The sequence below is a fragment of the Glycine max genome, chromosome 20 (genome assembly GCF_000004515.6).
Source record: "Glycine max cultivar Williams 82 chromosome 20, Glycine_max_v4.0, whole genome shotgun sequence".
Lineage (NCBI taxonomy): Eukaryota > Viridiplantae > Streptophyta > Magnoliopsida > Fabales > Fabaceae > Glycine > Glycine max.
Genome location: NC_038256.2, coordinates 37,293,915 through 37,307,526, shown reverse-complemented (window position 1 = coordinate 37,307,526; position 13,612 = coordinate 37,293,915). Strand labels below are relative to the sequence as shown.

Sequence of the window (13,612 nt, the reverse complement as noted above, 5' to 3'; positions counted from 1 at the left end):
TGCATCATAAGAGGGTTATATTCTTTTGAGATTCTAACGGTGAAAATTAAGCAATGTCGGGTACTTATTTATAGGAACAAAAACTGCTTTGCCGTGACCACTTCTACTGGGTATTATCCAAAATAAAAGGTGTTAGTACCATATATAAAGGCTTAGTAATTCCTAAACCCAAATTAAAGTGAGTAATGTGACTTGATATTATTCCAACACCTTTTTGGCACTCGGCGTGACCACGAGCCGTTGACTAATCCTTATTGGGAATCTCACAAGAATACGATGAGTTTGGACTATTTCACCACAATACCATTTTTGAATTTGAACCAGCTAGAGCTAGCCCAATCTCAAACTCAAAGTTGAAGGAATCAAGTGTTGCCGAAGGAATATACTGAAAAAAAGGATTTGAAGGTGGAATATTTAGTATTTGTAGTCATACAGTCAGCACCATGTGTAAGAGTTTAGGCACCTTATCAAGAGACTTTATGGAAAAACAGGGAATGGGGGGGACCTAAACATGTGCATGAGTGAGGTGAGATAATTGTTTAAACAAATCTGGCAGACTAGCACTATTATGGGGATGTGTTCAAATGGGAATATGATATATTCTTGAGTGGTTCTATAATACAATGTGCTTTCTTAATGTGTCTGTTGGATGGGAAGAGGTTTTTATTAGTAGTAGCATTTATATGGTCAACAGGTTCTGAACTAGGCCACTGTAATATGTTGTAAAGTTAGGTAAATATGTTGGACTCGAAAAATCAATGAGCGAATAATTAATTACTACTAAACAGTTTTCTTAAAGTTTAGTCCTTTAGTATATCAGCATATTGACTTCACTTTTTGAAACCAAAAAAAAGTTTGACTGAACCTTTCAACAATAATTTCTTCATTTACAAGTTACGTGTTGTATCTGTCTGGATCAATATGTGAAATTTTAGCCTTGTGCCATTGGACATTCAATTTTTTCGTAAATAAATTTAAAAAACTTTTTATTAAAAATAAATAAATAAATAAATATAGAGTAAATAATGGGTTGAGTACCCTAGGTATAAATAATCATGTTAAGTCAGGTGTCTATTCTTCGTCTCATTTTCGTTTTTCTCTTTTCTCTTCTCAAAATCTTTTCTTTTTTCCATAGATCATCAAATCTGTCTTAGAAAAACGACGATCTCAGACTCATTCACCGTTGAATCGTCGTGAAATTTAAGCACCAGGTTCACAACCCGATTCCGAGCATCCTCACCATCGTTGAAAAAAAGTGTTGATGCACAATGTTAAAGAGAATTTGTAGGTTTCCTATTTAGGAACCAATGTTAAATTGTAGCGTGATGTGTTAAACGTGTTTGAAAACACGAGTGTGAGTTCGTGGGCATTGTATAATTCATGAGCAGTGTCTATGAATGAAATATGTGATGAATTGTGGAATAACATGTTGCTTTGAGATTATAATATTGTTATTGAGATTATACCATTGTGATTGAGATCAAGTGTATGTGATAAACTGAGTATGCATGTGATTGAGATGTTGTGTGCATTGAATTATGAACTATGAATTGTACAATCGCACAACTATAAGTCTCTTTAAGGGCGATGAGTTAATGTTAAGTTCCTTTTTTAGGGCGACGAGTTAATGTTAAGTCCCTTTTAGGGTGACGAGTTAATGTTAAGTCCCTTTTAGGGCGACGAGTTAAAGTTAAGTCCCTTTAAGGGTGACGAGTTAATGCTAAGACCCTTAAAGGGTGACGAGTTAAAACTATTTTGAGAACAATTGAGGAGTCGTGTGTTTTGTACAGTTCATAGATAGAGGAGTCTGTGTGATAAAATGATTTTAGGGGTTGGACCTGAATCAGGAGGGAGAGGTCCTGACGGACTCTTCGAAATGTAGGCCTTGGGGGTCACCGGGTTTGAGTGCTCCTTTAAGCCTATGCTGATCCCATATGGTTAGAGCATTCTCGCAAAACATCGTGACCTTGACTGATCTCCCTATGATCTTACTTAGTGAGAGTGACCTGACAAATTCATTGTGCGGTGTGTCTTGTTATGTACTCCTAAGCGCTCGAGGGTGATTTTTCACTAACATGGTACCACATTGCATATAGAATTGAGTCTTAGCATAACTGTTGCATACGCTTGTTAATTGTTTATTATAGAATTGATGTGTTATTATGTTTTGATCGGAGTGTGTGATTCTTGTGTAATGTGATTGATGATTGAAAATTGAAAGGTGAATTTTGAATGACAAAGTGGTGGAATTATGTGAGTTATATTTAAGTAAGTTTTATTTTGTTTATATGATATGTGTATTTAGTTGTCTTGCTTCTTTATTAGTTAGGAATGTGATAACTCACTCCCTGTGTGTTATTTGTGTTTGGATCCTGTGATGATTTTGAACTTTGTGTTCGGGGGAACAGATTACTAGGTGAATCGCTTTAAGGAATCTTATGCTGAAGAACGTCGGGACACAATGCTCTTATAGGATGTGACAGTGGGACATAAGTGTTTTTATATTAATTGCATGATGTTAGTCTATTTTATTTTATCTCACTGATTTAACAAAATATTTTTGTAAATTTTGACAGCATTATTTTGAGCCGAGTATGTTTTAATAAATTTTAATTGATAATAGTGAAATGAATGTGAACCTTTTATCCATGTGAACATGGGTGGGAATAGCCTATCAAAAACTTTTATTTTGGCTCGACTTGACCTTTTTAAAAGTCTGGCCTAGCCTGATAGCCTTTTTAAAAGTCTTCTTCACAATAAATATTTAATATTTTATGGAGTATGAACGTAATAGGAGAGTTAAAGAAAAAGAAAAGTCAATCAAAATAATGAGAAATATAAAAAAGCACATGACTCACACCTAAATTGTAATTAAAGTCCTTGATTATAGGAATAAAAGTGATGGAGCAGTAATGTGTAATCAAAGTCTGATAGTTTTAAAAAAAAATTAATTGTATCCAAAAAATAATATTATATATTGGTATATATATATATATATAGGCCGGCCTATCAGACTTATAAGACTTTTTTAATAAGCCTAAGTCTGGTCTATTTAATTTAATAGACTCTTAAAAAAGTCTGAGTCTAACTTTTTAATTAAATAGGTCAGTTCAGACCAGATTTTATGTAGGTCAGGTCGTAGGCCCTTGTAGACCGGCCTAACCTATTCCCACTCCTACATGTGAATTTGATTACTAATATTTTTATATGTTATATATATATATATATATATATATATATATATATATATATATATATATATATTATATCGGGGTAGAGGGTGTCAAAACTTTTGGTAAAAAGAAACTAATTAAAGGCTTTTCAATCCTCCTCGGTAGCATTTATCCTGTATATAATTATATTTACATGTACTATCTTATCACCTTATTCAAGTGGCACAAATCATTAGCAACGCAATTATAATAAAATTGTGATAGTACTCGAGTAATCTTGTAAAGTGTATCCTCACACACACACACAAAATCTTGTAAAGTGTATTACAATTTAATAACATGTTTGATGGGCGCCTTCAAACTGTGAACATACGTCATCTTAAAAATAAACAATTGTTTTTGCGTTATTTAACAAAATTAACGTGATATTAACATCAAGTGATCTTTTGAACGTGGAATCGAACACACGCTAGCAATAGTTGGAATGCTTATCCAATTGTAAATAGTAATTTTAATGTCATCGAAAGTAAGTGGAGGAGTTTATATGTAAGATTTTACACTTCAAGAAAGATATATTCTACAACTCGAGGTTGAAAACAAGCATTTTCCTAGAAAAATGTTTATCACTATTTTTCTTTTTTATATTTCAAAAACAGTTAATTCAGAAATCATCATGTAATCCTTACGCTCTTCAACGAGGAATTAAGGATCTTACCTTAAGTAATATTAACTTTAAATTGATTTTGAATTTAAATTCTATTGAGACTTCTATAACTATTTTCACCATGCATCGATATGTATAACATTTAGTGATGTTTGCTTGCAATTCAAATTTAGTGAAGTTTCGACAAAACAGGAGTTAAGTGAGGACTATAAATTGTTTGTTTTTAAGATTTTGGATGATGCCAAGATCAATATTGTCGTTTGTTGTTTAATTCTTTGATTTGATTTTTCTAAAGTGAATACAACCATTAGTATTTGATTAACTGTTATTATTACATTTTATCCTATATAGTGCACCCCTAAACTAAATCCGAAAAGTTATATAAGTGGACAGTAGAAGTTTATTGTTAATTTGAATTAAAATATTTTATCAACTTAATTTTCTTCAAATTAGCAAGGAATATATTTTAACTTTTTCACTTTAAAAGAACTAAATTTTAAGTCATTAATACAGATAATTTTTATTTTTTTTAAAAAAGACTATAATTCACTAAAATATCGATCAATAACAAAATTTAATTAAGATACTAAGCATAATTTGATGGTTAAGTTATTAAGTAGATTTTTTTTTTATCATATACGGACCATTATTTAATAGTTACTTTTTAACCAAGTCCTTAATTATATAATTTTTTTTATTGAGTTTCTAGGATTTTTAAAATTATCATAAATTGTAAAAATTTTGGTAGTTTCAAATTATTAAAAACTAATTTCAGAGACCTATTTTTTTTAAAAAAAATTTAAGGACCAATTAAATAAATTTAGTCTGAGAACTTATTTGAAAATTGTTAAATTCTACATAGACTTTCTTAATAATGTAACTTAATCTGATTGAAAAGAAGAAGGTTTTGTAATTAGAAGTAAACTGTTGAATCGAAAGTTCTTGCTGCAAATGTTTTGGTATTTGAATTCTTTAACTAAGGTCTGGGATTTAATCCTGACTCTTACATCAACTTACAATCAGAAATATCACTTTCCTTAAAAAATAAGTTCACCCAATAGGAAAAAAATTAGTAAAATATCAAATAAAAAGTCTAAGATATCTACAGGATAAAAACAAAAGTAATCTTTTCATGATTTATTTTTGATCGGTAGGAATGAAAAATATCATCATCTTATTCAATTAACTCAATTGATCCTTGAAAACTGTTCATGGTTTTGAATGGCAAGTTTTGCCCTCTTATAAACCAATCATTAATGTCTAAGACTCCAAAATTTAAATATCGTATTTCCACTATTTTATCAATTGAAAACAACAATAGATAAACTTAGTAATAACCAAAAAGAATAATTCGAAATTGTAAGGATTTTCCTGAGGCAGAAATTAAAAACAAGTCTTGCCAACTGTCCACCAAGGAAAAAGAGGTGAGTGATGATGAAAATGAAAGGGTGTAGTATTAGGACTGAGTTAGCTACACACCACACTACTACATTGCCTTTGATCAGAATTCAGAACTAAGGCATTCATTTAATGAGAGGTTCATTTACTATACTACAGTATAGGAGTCCGCGTTATTGAAGGGAAGATGCAAAAGAGAAAGCTAAGTGTCAGTTTTGGCGTGCACAACTCAGCAACGTGCACCCCAGAAATTGAATGGTCTCCACACACTTTCTCACCTCAAATCAAAGACCAAAATGCATTAGGAAAAAGTGTAACAAAGTGGCAATCTTCTCTTCTTTAAGGCTTGCTAAAACTACTATAACACTTTGGCATTTAGCGTGCTTACAGTGTTACACAGACAGATGCATGAGAAAAAAAGAAAGAAAGAAACCATATCAGCTCATTCTCTGATTAATTGTTCTTTTTCTTTTTTTTTTACTTTTTTCTTTTCTTGTTTTTCTCCTTCAGCTGCTTCTCTGGCTTCCGTGGCTGGCTGCCTCTGTTGAAAGTTGAAACTTGAAACTCAGTTTGGTGCTCCTGACTCCTCCATACACAAAACACACACTGTCATGCACAGCAACAACACCTGTTGCACTGCACCATTTGTCTTGTCCATCTTCTATTGAACTCCCACTGTGTGTGACTCTCTTCGCTCGTGTAAGATCCTGCTTTACCATCATCTTGTTTTACCTTTATTTCTGTTACCTTCAACTTCATGGTTGCTTATGTTGTGTTCTCATATTCTTTTATTGTTTTTCTCTATAAAAATAATATTTTCCCTCTAAATTTAACAAAAGGGGTGTCAACTATGTTTTTTTTTTGTTATTTGCTTTTTTAGCAATGCGTGTGTGTAGTTGTTTATCTCTACATCAAGGGTTTAAAAAATGGGATGTTGGGTGTTGTTGGGAACTACACGGAGAGTGAAGTTTGGTGCTAGTTGATCTAAGGCATATCTCTTCATGTGTGGTTGAGAGTTTCACAGCACCACAGAGGCATAAAGTTATGATCTTGCCTTCATTATTTTACTAGATATCTGCGATACATTCTGGTGGATTCCTCAGATTTCAGTAGCCTAAGTTTGTTTATGATATATTCTTGCAAGTAGCTGATGTATGATTGTTCATTACTATAATAACTCCATATTCGTGATCTTCTTCATTTATTCCATACTTGGCAAAAGATTCTTGCTGTCTACAGTTTTGGTGGTTTTTTCAACTGATACCGAGATGCTGTTTTCAGTTGCAGGTTTTCAAACTTTTCAACCATATATATATATATATATATATACATATATAAAGCATTTTAAGTGTAGATATAGTTATATATATGCACATGCTGGATTTGGAACTTGGAGCTTTAAGGGCACTAGAGGTCTTGGTGGTGTGAATCTTTATTGGTTTTTAAAAACCAAAGAAACAGAAAGTGAAAGATAAAGAAATATGGGAAAGTGAGGTGGAGTCAGATTTGTGTCTCTGGTTTGAGAATTGTTTAGTGTTAACACTCTGTTGGCTATGTCCCCTGAGCTGACTGGGTGCGCCCGGGCTCCGTGGGCTTTGCCGCCAACCAAGGAAACAACCTCTTGTTGGAGTCTCTTCCCATTTAAGAGAACCTTTGCTTAAAAAATTGGACTCTCTCATTATTCATTCACCCTTCTGCCTTGTTTGCTGTCAAGATTCGGTCACACTCTGTTGCACTATTTAACCTTGTTTCTCTATAAACCCCTCTCTTTTCTCTCTTAAAGACAACAACAACAACAATAATCTTGGATAAATCTCAGTGAGTTGGCCCTCAGAGCTGGGGTTGCCTTCTCTTTCCTTTTCTGGGAATGTTTGGTGGGGCTAGCTGCGACTTATTGGATTTAGAAATCGGCTATTGAGTAGTGGTGATTTTTTTTTTAGTTGCTTCAGTTGAGTCGGCATCATCTGAGAAGAAGCAGATCTTATATTGTCAAGATGAAGTTCATGAAGCTTGGTTCTAAGCCAGATACCTTTCAGACTGATGGGAACAATGTTAGGTGAGATTATGTATTCTCTTTGATATACACATTGTTGTTTATTACTAGTTTGATGATATTTTTAGCTGTGATGTGAATTACTTTTGTTGATGTGCTGCTGCTGTTGTTGTTCCTTTTTTTTATTCAAACATTAATAAATTTAAATAATCTGATAAGCATCATGTGCGTTCTTCCAACAAGTTCTTTCATTAGTTCCTATAGTTTGTTTTGAATGTGGTAATTGAAGGAATTTGACAGTTCCTTTTAGTCTTGATTTCCCCTGATGTACTTCATTCTTCAAGGAGCTTTTCTGTGATTAAGGAGACGTTTTTGTTTCATTCCATCTTATTCTTCTTGTTTTTAATTGGAACAACTGTAATCTTTTCCTATTTTTATCTGTGAATGATTTCCATCTTTCATAATGTGTGGCATAAATAAATAAAAAATACTACACAAAAGGATAATGCTGGGTAATGTAGCTTATTAAATATTAGATATATGAATAATAAACATGCCCCGCACCTCATAGCTATTGGCCTATGGCTGCACATTATGCCGCCCTAGCTAGGATTCATACATTCCTTTGATCGTTAAATTGTCTTTTTATTTTATTTTTCTCCATTTACTCTCCTGTAACTACTGTTTCATAAGTGCAGTGTTGTTACACACTACTATTTATCCATTATTTATTCAAATTATTGCCATTCTTTTATATGACTGATGTGAAAGAAATAAACTATATCCACTTGCATTTTCTATATTCTCTAAAACTATTCTTTGGTATTGTCATATGCAAATTATGCTAGTTTTATAACATATTGATACTGGCTACCCATCCCAATTGTCAACATCACTTTTCATCAGTTCTACCTTACACTGTTTCAAATCCCTTTTAAAAAGCAACATTGATTCATATCATCCAAAACTTAGACATTAAATTTTGGCAGAACACAAACAGGCACATATCGTAATAACTACAGCACACAGCATCTTTTGCTATGTAGCTGCATCAAGTATGCAGAAAATTAGCAAAGAAACTGATTAGCTTTCATGCTGAATCCATATTGGGCTTTGAGAAGAAGCTCTTTGGAACGTGTTTGTGGTGTTGTTAAAGCAAACTTTCAAAAGCCATTGTATATTAGTTGAATACTCTCTTTAGAAACAAGGGTTTTAGCATGATAATTATGGTTCATGTAAAACTACATACTATAAGATTTCACATGTTGAGCCTGAAGTTTGAATATTCGAACACATTATTTTCCTATCACTATTTCTCTTCTTTGTCTTCCCCACTCAAATCATTTAATCTGAGTATATTTAGTCCACTTGAGTTGCTGAATAAGACAATTAAAAAGAGGGTAAAAGAAACTTCAGAAGAGGGAAAAGGTTTAAGATTTTCAATCATTTTCTTAAAACCTAGCCACCATACTTTCTGCCTATTTTTTTATGTTTTTCATTTTATGTACCCTATTTTCAGACAATTTTTTCTCAAGATGCATTTCATGTGCAGGTATGTGGCAAGTGAGTTGGCGTCAGATATTGTTGTTAGTGTAGGGGATATAAAGTTTTATCTACACAAGGTATGATTCAGCCCAGTAAACTTGTCTAGTCTCCAGCTGAGAATTTCCATATTGGCACTTAATGATTCTACAAGTCTCAAATCTCAATTATTTATGGCAATTTCTGGAGTTACTGTTAGAAATTCATTTCCCAATATATTAATAATGTATGGTGAGGATGATTCGCTCTTTGATGTTATTTTCCCATAGGACTCATGTTAAACAAAAAAAAAATAGCATTATTTATGGTTTTTGGATTTTCAAGATATTTAGGGGCCGTTTGGTCTTCTTTTATTATGTAATTTCTTCTGTTTTTTATTCCTCAACATTTACTAAAAGGGCACACGGTAACAAAAATTTCAATAGATATAGTATTTGTCTACATGTACATTATTGCTCTGATAAAGTGGGTCATTCATGCATGACCTTAATAGAGAGCAGAGCAATTACTGACCTATGCTAAGTTGTGAACCCCGTTGAGGTTGAATTGAACAGTTTTAAGTTCCATTTGTTGTGAGTTAATACTCAGATTTACAAGCCTTTAAAAAAAAAACTGAGATTTACAAAGAATCTGGTTGGGCCACTATTACTTGAAAATTACTGTAGAGGTTGGGAAACATGGCTCATATTAGTTACAACATCCAAATAAACAGCTAAATTAATTTGGTTTCAAGTTTTCATTTTATGTTACTGATATACCAAATCCTTTGATGTGTAGTTTCCTCTTCTATCGAAGAGTTCTCATATACAGACATTGATCTCCCTCAATAATGAAGAAAATGTAGATGAAGTTCAAATTTCTGACATTCCTGGTGGTGCAAATACCTTTGAGATATGTGCTAAGTTTTGCTATGGCATGACTGTTACCCTCAATGCTTACAACGTAATAGCAACTCGATGTGCAGCAGAGTATCTTGGAATGCATGAGGCCATTGAGAAAGGGAACCTCATTTACAAGATTGATGTTTTCCTTAGCTCTAGCATTTTCCGTAGTTGGAAGGATTCAATCATCCTTCTTCAGACTTCAAAGTCTATGTTACCCTTGGTTGAGGACCTAAAGGTTGTCAGCCATTGCATTGAATCTATAGCAAATAAGGCATGTGTTGATGTATCCAAAGTCGATTGGTCCTACACCTATAACCGGAAGAAGCTTCCAGAGGAAAATGGAATTGAGTCAAACCAGAATGGACTCAGAACTCGACTGGTGCCAAAAGACTGGTGGGTTGAAGATTTATGTGAGCTTGAAGTTGATTTGTACAAGTCTGTGATTACAAATATTAAATCCAAGGCAGTTCAATCTAATGAAGTAATTGGCGAAGCTTTGAAAGCTTATGCTTATAGAAGATTGCCAAATTTCAGCAAGGGTATGATCCAGTGTGGGGATGTGTCAAAGCATCGTTTAATAGTTGAAACTATAGTGTGGTTGCTGCCTACTGAGAAAGGCAGTGTTCCTTGTAGGTTCTTACTCAAGTTATTGAAAGCGGCCATTTTTGTAGAATCAGGAGATAGGACTAAAGAAGAGCTGGTAAAGAGAATTGGGCAGCAACTGGAGGAGGCTTCTGTAAGTGATATTTTGATTCAAGCACCAGATGGGGCTACAATCTATGATGTTAGTATAGTACAGAACATTGTTAGAGAGTTTTTTATGAAGAATGGCAATGCTGAGATTGAGTCAGTTGGGGGTGATGAACTTGAGGGGATAAGAAAACCAGGGATTTTATCAGATGCTTCCAAGCTGATGGTTGCAAAGCTCATAGATGAGTACCTTGCTGAAATAGCAAAAGATCCCAATTTACCTTTGCCAGAGTTTGTTAATCTTGCTGAGTTAGTGTCTAGCATCTCTCGTCCAGCTCATGATGGCCTTTATAGGGCTATTGATACATATCTTAAGGTAACTGTTCTCGAGAAGGGAATTCTTTGATTCAATTTGCATATTTCATTTTAGATTTGTTATAGTGTGCTTTTACACTCTGGTATTTCAATATAGAAAAAACTATGTGCTCAATATACAGTCATATTTTAGCTTCACCACTAGCATTTGCTGTCTGATAGTGACTTCCTTTTAGAAAGTTGTATGTGGAGGTAACTAATTCATTTATTCTACTTTTTCCTTGCTTCCAAACACTATAGGAGCACCCTGCGATCAACAAAGGCGAAAAGAAGAGGATATGCAAGCTGATGGATTGTAGAAAGCTATCAGTTGACGCGTGCTTGCATGCAGTGCAAAACGAGAGACTACCATTGCGTGTAGTCGTGCAGGTACTATACTTTGAGCAGTTAAGGACTGCTGCATCATCAGGTACCAGCACTCCTGACATACCTAGAGGAATCAAAGACTTGAACAATGAATCCAATGGAAGCTCAAGGTCAGGGACAACTAACCCAGAAGACGAGTTGGATGCTGTGGCCACAGCTGAGGAGCTGAAGGCATTAAGAAAGGAACTTGCATCATTGAGGCTGAGCAATGGAGTTGGAAACAATGACAAAGATGGAGACAACAAACCCAGCATGGACAAAGCTGTCATGAGCAAGGTGAAAGGGTTGCTCAAGTCAAAGAAGTCTTTCATTAAGATTTGGGCCAGTAAAGGGGGACAAGGTGAAAATAGTGGCTCAGACTCATCAGAGAGTATGAGTTCTGCTAACCCAGAAGAAGCCAAATCTACTCCATCCAGAAATAGGAGGCATTCAGTTTCTTGAAAGTAGTAGTTTGGTTCATTTTGTTGGCTTTTCTATTATTGTTTCTTTTCTTTCTTTCTTTTTACTAGTTTCACCAAGACAAGATTCCCCAACACTAGTGGTTTATCTTTTCTAAATTGAGTAGAGTACATATAGTTTAAAATAGTAGAATTGTGAAGAATGGAAATCATGTAATCCAAACATCTATTCTATCGAATAGTAGTTCAAACCGCCCTTTGCACTCCATTGGAATTGAAAGCTCACCCCATTTCTTAGTAACCATTCAAGGAACCTGATGGTATAAACAGATAGTTACCACTTACCACTGTAATCATAACAGCAGTTACTTACTGTCATGTGTTTTGGTGAAAATCTGACAAGACCTCAGGGTCTGTTATTTCGTGCCTAATGTTTGAATAACCAAGAGTGTTCTATAAAAGATGTGCGAATAGTAAATTCGTCTGGTGGTTAAAATAAAGCTATTATTGTGGAGGGGTCTGAGAGACTGCCTGATAACACATGCATTAACATTTTGTGGACCATTATTCTAGTTTGCAGTCAAACCAACTGTTTTTGCATCTAATTTAATGTCCACTTGTAGATTTTTTGAAGATTCATTTTCATTTATTTCACTATGGTACAATGGAGAATTAGTTCGACTGTAATCCAAAGTGAGACTTCAACATTCATTACTTTTCATCTTGAATATAAAGAAGAAAAAAAAAACTTATGTTAATTTTAAATATAAGTAAATTTTAACTAATTTTGTCTTATTTAATAAAATTATCATCAAAATATTTATTTAATTGAGATTGTTTTTCTAATGGCTATATCAATTTTTAATGGATGATAATTTAGAAAAAGATTTATTTTTAAATAGATTAATAAAATTAAATGATCTTAACTTTTCTAATTAATTATGATTTTTTTTAAATATTATTAATTCTATTTTTTTAAAAATATTTGAGATCGGAAAGGGTATAGAAAAAAAAATACAGTGAGATTAGGCAGGTGAGTAGTGGTCTGAAATTGTAATTTAACTATCCAATTTGTTTACTATCTAGCAGATATCAGAAGAAACAAACTTGTTCCCCTAAAATCCACAGAAACATGCTTTAAAATGCACGTCACAGCCACTGAAAATTAATTGTAATCCGGCATCCATTAATCGCAAACCAATCTTTCTAGGTTGGATTAATGATAATATATTAATAAAGTCAAGGTTACTCCATAGGCCAGTTAATTGTGCCGCGGCAGCTAGTTCAATCAAACACGAATAAATATTTCTAATGCAACCAATAGTTTCTATGCTATAGTAGCATTTAATAACCTATCTGTTAACTTCAGTTGGTTAATATATATTGTGGATGTTGTACCTTTCTCTACTTCGTTTCTGTCACAAGGTGTGATCAGCTTCATCCGAGCTATACTCCAAAATCTAAAAGCAAGATTCGTTTATTACAAAGGAGTGACCAAATGTTAAAATCGAAGCGGTAGGAATGGTTATTTATTATACACAAAATATTGATCAAGATACGAAAATAGCAAAACTGAAATTATTGTCATAAAAATGGTTATTCAATATTTGTACACAATTATTATTTGCGTATTGAAATTGAAGGGTAGAGGAGGGTATTTTCCAACTTCAACTGAGATTAGATTCAACAAAAGAAAGGTCAAATTAATTGAAAGGCGTCTACAACAAGTAATAATAATAATGCCCAAATTCCATTTGTCTTCCTGATACATTGAAGGGACACAGATACTCCTTTGTGTTTAAAATGAAGATACACCAATAATAGTCCCTCTTTCACAAACTAGTTTTGAAATTTGTATGGCCTAATCTATCTTAATTTATAGTATAGCATAAGCAGGGGATATATTGGGTCCTGCCCCCCCAATTTAAATATAACAGCAATTTTGATACCATGGTGGAGTCGCCTTTAACCACATAAGATGCATGTATATAAGGCCAAAAGTCTTAGCTGCGAAAGTTTAACCTAATTAATTGGAATCCCATTCTCCACGGACATTAATTTGTTGGGAAATACGCCAAACTCTTTTCATGTGGATGTAGATGTGGTCCATTCCGGATAAAGATGCCAAT

General features: G+C 33.5%; 1 protein-coding gene across 5 annotated transcripts; it reads left to right on the top strand.

The window, feature by feature from the left end:
• The first annotated feature begins 5,271 nt into the window (after window positions 1–5,271).
• LOC100818944 (BTB/POZ domain-containing protein NPY2) lies at window positions 5,272–11,751 on the top strand. Of its 5 annotated transcripts, none has more exons than XM_041013285.1 (6): window positions 5,272–5,493; window positions 5,746–5,934; window positions 7,176–7,291; window positions 8,781–8,850; window positions 9,548–10,720; window positions 10,960–11,751. In XM_041013285.1, exons 3-6 carry the CDS (start codon window positions 7,230–7,232, stop codon window positions 11,524–11,526), a joined length of 1,872 nt encoding a protein of 623 aa, XP_040869219.1. In that variant the 5' UTR covers window positions 5,272–5,493; window positions 5,746–5,934; window positions 7,176–7,229; the 3' UTR covers window positions 11,527–11,751. The 5 variants fall into 5 exon arrangements, with proteins under 5 accessions (XP_040869219.1, XP_040869218.1, XP_003555987.1 ...); XM_041013284.1 differs by having other exon boundaries at window positions 5,272–5,548; window positions 6,517–7,291; XM_003555939.5 differs by having other exon boundaries at window positions 5,272–5,934.
• Window positions 11,752–13,612: the final 1,861 nt, after the last annotated feature.

Excerpts from the sequence above, each read along its gene's own strand:
- LOC100818944 (XM_014772889.3), top strand. The coding sequence starts at position 8,321 with ATGCTGAATCCATATTGGGCTTTGAGAAGAAGCTCTTTGGAACGTGTT. Across the intron at positions 8,404-8,780 it reads GCAAACTTTCAAAAGCCATT|GTATGTGGCAAGTGAGTTGG; the intron begins GTATATTAGTTG and ends TTTCATGTGCAG. Across the intron at positions 8,851-9,547 it reads TAAAGTTTTATCTACACAAG|TTTCCTCTTCTATCGAAGAG; the intron begins GTATGATTCAGC and ends TTTGATGTGTAG.